Below are 13,121 nucleotides of genomic sequence, written 5' to 3'. Positions count from 1 at the left end.
CAACGCCCAGTTTGTAACACAGTCTTTCTACTATTAAAAAAAATGCCCTGTGAGATGATGAAATAAACCAGATTTGTTTTAATTAAACTTTTAAAAGCTCCCTCTGAACCCACAGAACACTTTATGTAACTGTTTATAGTACTCTGATGAATAAACCAATGGTAAGTTGTATCATTTAAATTTGCTTTCAAATACTTTTTCCCCTTAACAATCCACATCATCATCACAAAATAGTGGTCTCCATGTATCCAAGTATCCAGTATTTCATACAAATGGCAGCACAAATAACTTTACTTCTTCTTGAGCTCTACTGAAGTCAAGCAATACGTTTTGGTGTGACATTCGAAGACTCCTTCCATTCAGGGATTGTAGTAAAGAGAAGCCATGGTATCATTGTTATAATAATTAAGTTTTATACTGGGGTTCAGATGTTTTGATCATATAATGTGTGTTTCCTGTCTTTTGCACGTCTTGTGCACTTCCCTTATTTGGATTGTGTTTTGCTGAGGATGGCAGGGAGAGATATCAGTAGTTCAAGGCCAGGAGAGACAAGGACGTGAGAAACAGGCCTGAGAAGTATCATTTTGATACATAATGTTGCGAGGGAGGTGTCTGAGACAGCCCATTTTAAAAAATGTATAAGAACAAACTGTTAGAGCTCCTCAGGGAGCCTTATCTCTGTAACCCCTTTTGTGTGTTACACTGTTAAATGCTCCTTCTTGTACAAGAATAATAAATTCAACTTAAACTTTGATACTTTGAATCCAGTCTTCCTTGTTATAAAAATTAGGATTACACTGCTATTTAGATGTTTTGAGGGATTCCAGAACAGAACAATGGTCAGGGACAGGTCAGAGAGGTGGCATCTAGATTGGGGACATACTGGCTACTGATTAGGGATATGTTGAAGAAAACTGTTTAGATGCTAAATATGCAAATTGTCTGTTAACAATTTACAGGGGTTGACACAGCCCATTTTTAGGAAAATGTAAAAGAACCAACTGTCAGAGCTCCTCAGGGAGCCTTTTTCTCTGTAACCTCTTTAGTGTGTTGCCCTGTGAAACGCTCCTCTTGTACAAGAACAATAAATTCAACTTAAACTTTGATGCTTTGAATCCGATCCTCCTTATTTAAGGGTTTTTCTTTAAAATTCCCATAACATTCCTTATTCAAGAGTTTTTCTTTAAAAATTCCCGTAACAATCATGATCTTGTGGGCTGTATAACAGCTATGAACAGAATAGTGTGAGGTACTACTGAATACACATACACAAGACGTTTACATCAGTAATTTAATTGTTTATTTATATTTAGAGGTGACAATGATAAGAATACTACTCATTATACAGAATACATTGTATTGCTTATATAACATTGTAATTACTGATGTTCCCTTTCCTTATGGCCTTTGGTATAAGCCAGCAGAACACCAATGTTGACAAAATAAAAAATAAAGAGTGGTGGATGTCTTGCTGAGATAAACACATTATGAGAGCTCTAAATGAAGTTCATGTGTAAACTACAGCTACGGCAAACTGAATCAGGAACATCTACATCTATATTACATGTATAAAGTGACAAAATCCACATAAATTGGCTAAGAGCTAGCATTTAAAGGGAACCTGAATAAAAATATCAGAGTTCTCATATTTTGGTCTTCAGTCTTGCAACAACAAACCATCCCGATATCAACACCTAAAAATACATTTACCTTTATGTGTCTGCACTTTATATTTACATACACATTTGAACCCAAGACATAGTGTGTAAACATCAAAAATAAAATCAAAACATCTTGGAATTTTCTTTATTAACTCTACCTGAGCTACTGAATCATATTTAACACTGAGACAAACATGAACAAACAAAATTCTTCATTTAAGTTGCATTCAACAGTGTTTGCACTCTGCCTGATACTTGAACATTTAACAGAAACAGAACATCAACATGAGTGGTGTGGATTTGCAATTCACAATTGCACCACTAGATGTCACTAAATCTCCCACACTGGACCTCTCATGCTATCTTTTTTTTTTTTTTTTTTTTTTTTTACAAGCCCAAATACTTGCATTTCAGGCCTAGCTCTGTGCACTAACTCTTTAAATATTGAGTCTCCTTCAGCTCTCTGTAATAGAGTGGCTGTCCATGTATATATATGACAAGGTTGCTTAAAGCTGCACAAACTCAAGTGTTGATCCTCAGTAGGACTGACAGTTCGAATAACCCTGTCACACTACAAGGTGATTTATTGTTAATATGAAAAGATTATTTAATAAAACTTTATGTTATCAATCCTGACAACCATTAGTTTGAATGCTAGCTTTACATCTTTACATCAGGACTTAGTCAAACAGCCTGACAAGGAAGTGGTTGGCAAAGATTCCAACGACGAGGATGAGGATCATGATGAGCAATGCGAGGCCGCGTCGTACAACCAACTGTTTTACTGACAGGACATCTCCCACTGTAGTGGTAGTGGGCACGTTCTGGTCTGAAATCTGTACCTCCTGGTATGCACTCTCCTCGTCAGCAGTCACACAACTGGATGAAATAGTACTGATCTGAGCCTGGTTCTGATTCGAATCTGGAAGTTTGAGGGAGAACCTTCAGTATTAACAACATACTATCACGCAACCATGTTTCAGTCTGTGCGTCAGGAGCTTACCTATATTTTCCATCCTGACCGTCTCCTTTTCATCTTTGACTTTAACTCCTGCTCTCACCTGAGCCTGATCAGTGTGATGAGTGAGAATAGATATTAATAGCAGATTTTAACTTTAAATATACTCTGTCTCAAGACAAATGGTAACATTTTGTTTTAAAGGGATGTAGGTACACACCTCCTCAGTAACCTTCTTCCAATTGAGTCTGCACACATATATGACGAAGAAAATGGACTGCATGAACACAGAGATGGTAAGTCCTATCCAGAGTCCTTTTACAGAGATGACAGATGAGTTTTAATAGCTTACCTAAATGTGAGTTAGTTTGCAAGTAGGAGATAAAACCACATACAATAGAAATAGCAGGACTGCACCTTAATGGTCTATTCTTACCTACAACGCCCATATGTGCTGCAAACATCAAGGCCACACTAATAGGAAAGCCGATGATGTAGTGTCCCACCAGGTTACACGCAGCACCAATCATCTGTTTTCCTGCTCCTCTCAGAACACCTCCAACCACACCCTGATGATATCAAACAGAGATCTGGTCACATTACAATCAGTATCTGTCAGCATTGTCCTGAAATCCTGATTACTTGCATGAAATTGTTTCTTACCGCAGTGGCGTCGCAAAGATGCATGAAGAAAAATATGATCATGATGTCAGCAACCTTCTGTAAAATGTCTCTATAAAATATGAAGACAGATATTCATGATGAGGGACAGAGACAGCATAATCAATAGTGAATAGTTCAGAATCAATTGTTGCATCCCTACAGCTGACTACAGATAAATACAGTGAACAGGTAAGGACACTGCATTCCACTTATAATGAAATAAGAAACGATACCATGACAACCCTTGTGCAAGTTTTGTAAACCACCATCTTGGAAGAGGAATGATGTCACTTATCAAATCAAATCAAATTTTATTTGTATAGCCCAGAGTCACAAAATACTTTGGGCTTCACAATCTGTACAGGGAGTGACACCCTCTGTCCTTAGACCCTCGGTTTGAGTAAGGAAAACCCACAAAAAACCCTTTAACAGGGAAAAAAGGTAGAAGAAACCTCATGGAGGGGCCACAGAGGAGGGATCCCTTTCCCAGGACAAACAGACGTGCAATAGATGTCACGTGTACAAAACAAATCAACACAAACATATGTACAATTACAATTAATGATAAATGATTACCATACAGTGGAACCTGTGACGAGATAGAGAGACAAGATGCACAGCAGCAGCAAAATCATAACTAAACTATAAACTGTAATAGTGTGTGTGTGGTGGTGGTGTGTGTGTAGTGGGGGTGGAGAGAGAGAGAGAAGGTGCGTGTCGAACCAGGAGAAGGAAGCAAGAGCGTTGCTGAAGAGGAGAGGGTGATGGAGGGAGAGGAATTAGAGCGGGGTGAGAGATGAGACTCGATTTGTCGACGGGGGCCGGAGGCTGAGGAACTTGGTGCGGCTTGGGGGAAACTGTGTGCGGGGGGGGGGGAGTGGGAACAGGAAGGAGGGGGAAGGGAGGGTTGGGGGGCGGGAGACGGTGGATGTGTTGAGAGAGAGAGGAGAGAGAGCGAGAGAGAGAGAGAGCGAGAGAGAGAGAGAGAGGAGAGAAAGAGAGAGAGGAGAGAGAAGAGAAGGAGAGGAGAGAGAGAGAGAGAGCGGCGAGAGAGCGACGTAAAGTCAAAAGCGTGCTCACCTAGATGACCTTACAGTAGTTATGTGTCAGCAGTCTGGACAGCAATGTGAATCTAAGACTGTTTTGACTGCAACTAAAGTAGCACCAAATAACTGAGTGATTCTGTAAGTGCTGAAAACTGAGGACATTTTGCGTCAGAAACTTTACTCACTGATCGTTGGTGAAATGTATCCCATGAAATATCTGGCGATGCGCAAGCTGCCTCAACAAGACATGCAATTATGACTGCGACAAGAAGAAGAAACAAAAAACATGACTCCATTAATAAGTCAGTATCACTATTACTCTTATGATGTATGAACACTGTAGTAATGCACAGGTCACCCACCCAACCCATTATAACCCCGGAACAACCCCCCAAAACTTTTGCATTCCTCAACCACCTGAACCTGCAAACATGCATACATTTGCACAACTGTCAGGACTGAGCTGCTAGTAGCAGCTAATGAGCTGTCTGTGTGTGTTTCAGAGAGAGACAGAGACACAGAGAAGGGAAGAGAAGAATGTATCAGAATGTCTCTATAAGTTATTAATGACCTACTCAAACACGCTTTGTCACTTTTCAACCTGCCAGCCAAAATGTTTTCTGATTAACGGTGGATTTCAGGTTGACCTCCATATCACTAGAACCTTTTATCTTTAGATAAGTGGCATACAGTTCTCAGTTAATATGTAATTTTCTGTTTTCATGTACATCATGCTGTCTGTGTTAATGTACAGCCTTCTAACCATGTAATTCTAAACCTTATGTACACATTCATCTAAAAGTATTAGGAGTTAGTTTCTATTCAGATTTGAAATATTGTTTAAATTTCTGTAAACTTTCCTGATCACTTTGAATTGGATGTGGTTCGGCTTGGACATTTATTACACAATTAATAAATAAAAAATCCATGATCCTCTGTTTTGGTCAATATGAATCCTAATTTCACCACGTGAAATGTGAGATAATTCTGGCAAATAAGCTGTTTTGTACAATTTTTTTTCTCACACTTAGGAATGTCTATTTTCACTCAGATTACTGTGGGTACTTAATGAGATGCACAGTTTTGATGTCTATTTTGTATTTTTACTAGTTCAAGCCACATTTCCTGAGACACTAAGAGCGTTTTTATGTTGATATGACACTTCTGATATATTCTCATCACAAATGGCTATTACCATTACTCAGCCAAAGTAAAAAAAAAAAAGGTGTTTCAGGAAACATGTACTGTATGCATTGGTCCTTACATGTACAAATGATGGGGACTTTGGAAGACAGCTTGGCCTGCTCTATGTTTCCTGCACCAAGAGCATTCCCAACCCGAACACTGGCAGCAGCAGAGAATCCTAGTGGAAACTAGAAAAGAAATATACAAGTAATTACCAAAAAATATATTAAACATGTTAATGGATTTACAATCAAGATATAATTAATGGGAGGAAAACATTTAAAGGAATTACCATGTATGCGACAACTGTAAGCTCATATGCTATAGATTGAGCTCCCAGCTCAGCCTCACTAATCATTCCAGCGAGAAATCCTCCCATCTCAAAAGTCCACCATTCCAGACAGAGCATAAGCATACTGGGGATGGCCAGTTTGACGAAGGGACCCCACTCCTGCAAACATTCCATGGTCCAACCTGTGTGTCAGAAGTCTGTACGTTAAACTCCTGTAAGTGAGAGGACATATGCTGATATGAGATTCAAGCATGAAAACACCTATGCATGAGTTTATGATTTGAAAGTATTCAAACACTGCAACTGTATTTTAAAGCTTAAAGTTTAACAAAGCCTGGGTTGAAACGGTTCACTCAGCGCAAACCTTCACAGAAAGGTCAGAATTACTGAGCTACTGGCATATTCTACTGACAAATGAGATAACTTGAAATGTAAATCCTAACTCAGATCAGCTGCGTCATAGCTGCAACCTTTTCTCTACACTGAATTACAGAGTTATAGACAGTAACTAACTTTGTCAAACATTACACTTAGACACTGTGAACTTTCAGACAAAGTTGTGAAAGAGCATAAACTTGAATGATGACAAAGGATAAAATGACTGTACAGAATTAAAGATTGAGTAAAATGCCTAAATGAGGTTAAAACTGACCTCCCCATGTGGCCTTATGCAGACCCCTCCAGCAGATGTAAACGTATAAGATCACAGCCAGAAAATACTGTGAGATAGCGTTGGCAGCTGCAGATCCACTTTAAGAAAAATGCAGGCAAAATACAGATTTTAGAGCAAAGAGGTAAAGAAGAAAGAGTAGAAAGCACTTGTTGGTGACAGATATTCACATTTTGTGTCAATTGTTTATTGATAAATTAGGCTTCACTTATATTTTTGGGTCCAAATAGTGATTTAGATCATCATAAAACATGTTATTGAATAAAAACACAGAAGATAAACAGGGACCTCTGTACAATGTCATTGAATACATCAATGTAGTAAAATCACAACACTTGTGGTAGTGTAGTGTATTGTTGATGTAGTCTTATTATTAGGCATGTCAATCATTATAATCAGAAACAAATCTCATTGTTTCTCCTGATATATCTGAGTGTTAATATATTAATATAATATTATAAAGCTCTACTACAAAATCATGATTTTCAAAACTCACGCAACACCCATATCCAGACGAAACAGGAAGATGTAGTTGATGACTGCATTGCAGATATTTCCAATCGCTCCGGTTACAACCTGAGGCCATATAATTCCCTGAAAACAACAGCACAACCTGGTATTAATATGAATTTTAATAACTTCATTTAGCCATTAACTTCATTAATGTGTTTGATTTGTTGTACCTGATTTTGAAGATACCTTCCTTCCAGCTGGTACATAAAAGCAGCCTAAAGAAGGAAAGAGAAAATTAAATCAGTGTCACTTCGTTGACTGTACTCAAGATCTCAATATTGACAATCGAGCAACATTTCAAACACCTGTTTAAAATCTGCATCTATTGCATCATTACGTTATCTTCATACAAAGGGTGTATAAACCACCAAACTTACCGGCAGAGCAGGCATGAAGATCTTCACATACAGCTGGGTGAGTCTTCATGCAGAAACACAACAAACAAATATGCATGTGAGGTTGTGCACAATATTGGATTAATTTTACAGTATATACAAATTACTCCAACACTGAGTCAAAACACCCCACTGGCATTTAGTCAAGTTAACCCAATATTGCATCAGTGCTATATCAACCCCACACTGGCTCGACTTAAAACCCAGTGGCTTTTAGTTTGTGATATTATGAATCATTCTCTGGTGACATTGTTCATAGAGAAGAAAAAAACTACTAACTCAATCTCATAATAAACACAATATGCTGTGGTGCCTTCAGCTGCTAATGTGAGCCAATTAGGTTTGCAAATTGTTGCCATTATCACTTAACAGTGGCTAATTCCTACAAGTAATGTACTGTACAAAGTATTTTGTTGTCATCAAAAGCTGCACAGATAAATATAGTAAGTGTACAATTTAGTCGTTTGTTCCCATAAAGTAATAATACTATAAACTTATTTAATTCATTCTTTGAAATGATTTTATTTTAAAGTTACAGGTTGTTGGTTTAGTCCTCTCAGTAAATTCTAACATTGATTTAACTTTAAAAATGTAATTTGCAGTAATAACCTACAGAGAAAAATCACCTTAAGCTTAGCTTAAGTTTTAGTATCTTTTAGTGTGTTGTTTTGATTTTTATGACCTGTACACTGTATGATACCTGCCCAGCACCAAAGGCACACAAAGGTAGTGACAAAGTTTAAACATAATGAAGAATTTAACGACTAAAGAACCAGCTATTTCCCTGCGGAGCTAAAGGAGACCAAACTAGAACTAAAAGCAGAGTAGAATGTTTGTCAGTCACAGTAAGGCCACATATCCAACAATGTTGCTAGGTGAGATGCTGGGCGTACCGGGCGACCTCTGTGCTCTGTCTGACAGCGAGTAAGAGAGGTTCAGTGTTAATGAGGATGGCCCAGCAGGGGAAACAGGCCAACAGCAGAATCAGAATCCCCCTTTGGAGAATGACGCCCACACGCTTCAAGTTACCGCTCCCATAGGTCTGCATGAAACAGGCACACAGATAAAGAAGCAGTGAGAAAACATTTATCACACCCCTAACCAAGCCATGACTGGTAAAAGAAAACTAACTTGATACAAAAGCTCATTGTTTAGTTGCTCTAAAGACCCCAGGACAACCTGAGAACACAGCAGCAATGACTGTGTTTCTCTTGGTTAAATAAATAATGTGAAAGAACCTCTGGTGAGGACGCTACCTGAGATATGAGGGTATCACAAGTTAACGACAAACCAGTGCCAATGGAAATACCGGTCACATTAACCACCTGCAATAAAAAGAAAAATACATATATATTAAAAGAAAATTCAAACACCGGTACCAACAGGCTGGGATACCAGTCCAAGCACAGAGAGCAAGTCTACTCACTGCAATTGATAATGACACTCCAGCAAGTTCAGTTTTTCCCAGGTGTCCACAGAACACAGTGCTGATGAAACTGATCATGAAGATCATCAACTGAGAAATGACCTGGAGTGTAAAAACAAACACAATACCATTATTACTCATTTTCTTGTTTACACAAATGCCAGAAAAATACATACAAAAATAAATATAAACATGAGGGAAGTTTTCAAAAACACTGAGTAAACACACATGATTAGATTTACTGTATAAAAATATAACAAATATACAAGGCAACGTGTGTTGTGCTTCTCTGTGTCTTTATTTTTATCTTTATTTTAAATGAGATGTGCAGCAATTTAATACATATTCCAAATAGCCTGCTACATATCAATGGAAAATGTGGAAATGAGGCATTCAATTGCTGCTGTATAACACTGTAATCATTTATAATTTAACTTAAAAATATTTTGTTGTTAATAAATATAGAATAGTATATAATATAGATATAGATATAATATATATATATATATATATATATATATATATATATATATATATAGAGAAACAACAAGTCCAGCACATTCTTGCCTCAGTAATTCAATAAGTAAACATACAGTACAAGTTATATGTAAGTGCAGTGATGATCAAAGGTTATGAGGTTTATGTGTTGACTGTGGTGACCGCAGACCCTGAAGGGGTCCTATTTATTAGCACTAAAACCAAGTGAAATGAAACGGACCTAAGGTGAAGCTTTCCTTATCACGGAGTGGGAGAAAGATGCATAATTCAAACAATTCAAATTCAAGTCAGAATCGACATACAGTGTGCAGGAGACAGGAGGGGCTGCTGTCTTACCACTGGTCCAGCTAGTTTGAAAACTTGTACGAGCTCTCTCCGGTACTCCAGCGGGATGAAGCCCACCATCCTCTTCAGACAAGAGCCGCAGCCTCCACCGGAGCTCCGAGTAGAAGAAGCCGCTTCACCTGCTTTTACATCTTTCACTCCCTCCGTGTATTTAGCCTTACCAGGACCGTCCATGACTGAACTATAGAGGGCTCAACAGACAGGACGGACTTGTGCCACTGCTTCCACCTGACAGTGAAGAGGTGAGAGAAGAGGTGAGTCCAATATGTAAAGCACAGCGGGAATTTCGAGGAGGAGTTAGACACGTGCTGCTTCGCAGGCGCCCACCTCGCGCGCAGGTTTTGGGGCGTCTCTGTCATTGAATAGATTAATGATGCACTCAAGTGCGCAAGATGCAACACATCCAGCTATATGTCATAACCCCTCTGTGTCGTCACTCGTGTGTAATGACGTACAGCCAGTGGTGGAATGTAACTAAGTACATTTACTCAAGTATTTCCATTTGATTCTACTTTATACTTCTACTCTACTAGTCATTTAAGTTAGCTCCATCTCTACCAGCTGTACCATTAAAGTGATGTACACATGACTGTATCACTAATTATAGAATAATTACTATAGTAAACTAATAATGGTAGTGTAATATATATTATAATAATATAGTAATACATATAATTCTGAAATGAGCCATTCTGAATGTTATCTATTTAATATTTTGGTGTGAATACTAGTGAGTATTCACAGTAAATCTGCTGAAGGAAAAGGATTCAGGAACTGAGTATTTTCACAAAGTAGTATTTTTACTTTTAATAAAGTAACAGAGCTGAACACCATTCTATATAAGTCTATTCAAATATGCCTGTGTGTCTGCCTGTCATGTACTATTAGATATGAACAGTATTAAACATGAATGACATTTGGAAATTGTTTTTTTTTTTCAGTGAAGTGAAGTTTAGTTTAGCTAGTTTATTTTCATGTTAATCACAATTATAACTTTGCTTCAGGTTTAATCTTTAACCTTTAATTGCTAGAAAATGCTAATTAGAATACATAATGTACAAAAGTATGATGGAGAGTAAAACAATCACAATCCCACAAGCTTTAACTTGAATGAACAATGAAACATGACGCACAACGAAGGCAGAGAAACAAACTGTGACAGCAGGAAAGTTTAATTGTTAACTTTGTGTCATTGTCTGAGCTGATCTCCAGGGGTCAACATGCTGCCAAAGTTTTGGCTTTGTTGCAGTAGTTTTATCTAGATTTGTACAATATTTTATCTTTTGCGTGCTACTCTTTGGCATATGAATGTTGCTGTGTACTCACTGTCACAATAACACACAATTCTGAACTGCGGCATTACACACCATGGCATGGTCAAAAAACGTATGGATTCCCCAGCGTGCACCCCCTGCGCTGATTAACCCACCTACCTTTATAGATTCAAACAATGGGTGGCCTAAATAGATACTGCCACCTACTCGCACAAATATGTACACTCATGAACACAGAAAATGACCAATCTGGCTCCTACACATGTCTTGAGGGCACTTCCCTTTATTGCTGTTTTACTGAGACTGGTAGGGTAAGGTAAAGTTCAGGTTGATGTATAAATAGAGGGATTTCAGAACAGAATGAGGCCCAGGGACAGGTCAGAGAGGTGACATTAGATCTGTAACCCCTTTAGTGTGTTGCACTGTGAAATGCTCCTCTTGTACAAGAACAATAAATTCAACTTAAACTTTGATGCTTTGAATCCGATCCTCCTTATTTAAGGGTTTTTCTTTAAAATTCCCATAACACCTTTCAAGTTCAGAGTCGAAGGTGTCCCAGCTAAAATGGCTTGTTCACATGCACACAGTTACACATGCATGCAGAAAAGCTGCCAACTATAACCACAAATGAGCCATTTTAGAATCAATTGATTCCACAAAGGACCTCTGTCTTCATGCACACATAATAATTAGACATGATAGGCAACTTTAACTGTGTCCTTAAGTCCATCCTCTAAAGACACAATCTCTTTCAAAGTCCACCAAGAATACCCAGAGGTTTGTAACTGAACTCAAACCCTTAAAGTTTACCTCTGTGGGCGAATAATTGGCTACTCCTCAGGTGCTAATGAAACAAGAAAATTCTAAGCTGAATGATAGATCATAAATACTCCATCTTCCCATCCCCGAGACTCAGGTTGCAAACGTGAATACGATCTCCTTTCCACTGACAGAGCCACACACTTGATCATTAAAGCAGTTGTTAGGTACAGTTTGTGTTTTCTATGTATGATATTACCATTTGGTATCAGGGTGACAAACTTGAAATGATATCTGCTGTATTACATTGAACCCCCATAAGACTTTTGAGGGATAGCTGATGAGCTGGAGAGTGGGTTTATAGGAGAGAATAGGATTTACATAATGTCTTGATTAGACAGCAGACAGTAGAGTAGAGGTATTATGTATACATTTGTATGTGATTGCTGACTTTTTGTAATGTAAAAAAAAATATAAAGAACTTGTAACTGGATAATTCAAAGTGCTTTTCACCAGATATCAAGACTAAAACAAACTGTATGTGTTATAAAAATTAGGGTTACACTGCTATTCAGATGTTCTAAACCAAATTATGTGTGTGTGTGTGTGTGTGTGTGTGTGTTCCCATTTATTACATGTCTTGAGGACATTTCCCTTTATTAATGTTTGGCTGAGACTGGCAGGGTAAGATAAAGTTTAGGTTAATGTATAAATAGAGGATTTCCAGTTTTTCTAATATATAAAGTTATTGTGACTGTAACTGTGCCTTATAGCTGTAGCTCTAGTGTCTTTTCAGGTTTAAATCATTAGAACAAAATATATATCAATAATTAAATTCTGACATATTATGACTGATTAAGCTACCCAGCAGTACTTTTGTTATTTTTAATGTAGTAAACGATCTGAATACACACACACACACACACACACACACACACACACACACAGCTATGTCCTAATGAAAATGTAGAGTGCACACTCAACAATTTGAGTGTATTTAAACAATATCCACAGTATAGATTGTTATGTCACATGTACAGACCAAGGAGCAAAATCCAACATGACAGGCCTTTATTGCGTGAAAATGCAAATTAGAATACATAACCTTTTGGGCCGTTCATACGTGACACCTCAGATGTGTCAGGGTCATGTGCATCTTGTACATGTAGATTAATTATCAACAGTCACTTGAAACGTGACGCACAACAAAGGCAGAGAAAGAGGAGAGTTAAATTGTTAACTTTGTGTCATCATCTGAACAGTCAACAATCTGTCAAAGTTTTGGCTTTGTTGCAGTGGTTTTGTCTTTGGAATGTTGCTGTGTTCACTTCACATTATTGTGAATTTATAAGATCTGCATTCAATGTTTGATCACTTTAATTTACTTCAGATGAATAACTATTTAAACCTGCTTAACCTGCTTCTAACCTTAAGCT

At 37.8% G+C, this 13,121-nt stretch overlaps 1 protein-coding gene across 1 annotated transcript; it reads right to left on the bottom strand.

Annotated features, from left to right (window-relative positions):
• Positions 1-1,283: 1,283 nt before the first annotated feature.
• LOC104939424 (multidrug and toxin extrusion protein 1) lies at positions 1,284-9,998 on the bottom strand. Its single transcript, XM_027282464.1, is given in 18 exon segments — positions 1,284-2,583; positions 2,665-2,728; positions 2,840-2,934; positions 3,056-3,188; positions 3,283-3,352; positions 4,514-4,566; positions 4,568-4,587; positions 5,593-5,701; positions 5,806-5,987; positions 6,458-6,555; positions 6,972-7,069; positions 7,159-7,203; positions 7,366-7,408; positions 8,277-8,425; positions 8,640-8,708; positions 8,810-8,911; positions 9,644-9,880; positions 9,980-9,998. Coding segments are annotated over 17 exon segments (1,755 nt in total). The 5' UTR covers positions 9,827-9,880; positions 9,980-9,998; the 3' UTR covers positions 1,284-2,341.
• Positions 9,999-13,121: the final 3,123 nt, after the last annotated feature.

The sequence above is a fragment of the Larimichthys crocea genome, chromosome X (genome assembly GCF_000972845.2).
Source record: "Larimichthys crocea isolate SSNF chromosome X, L_crocea_2.0, whole genome shotgun sequence".
In the NCBI taxonomy this organism is placed as follows: domain Eukaryota; kingdom Metazoa; phylum Chordata; class Actinopteri; family Sciaenidae; genus Larimichthys; species Larimichthys crocea.
The sequence above is the reverse complement of the archived record's forward strand: the minus strand, read 5'-3'. Positions and strand labels throughout refer to the sequence as shown.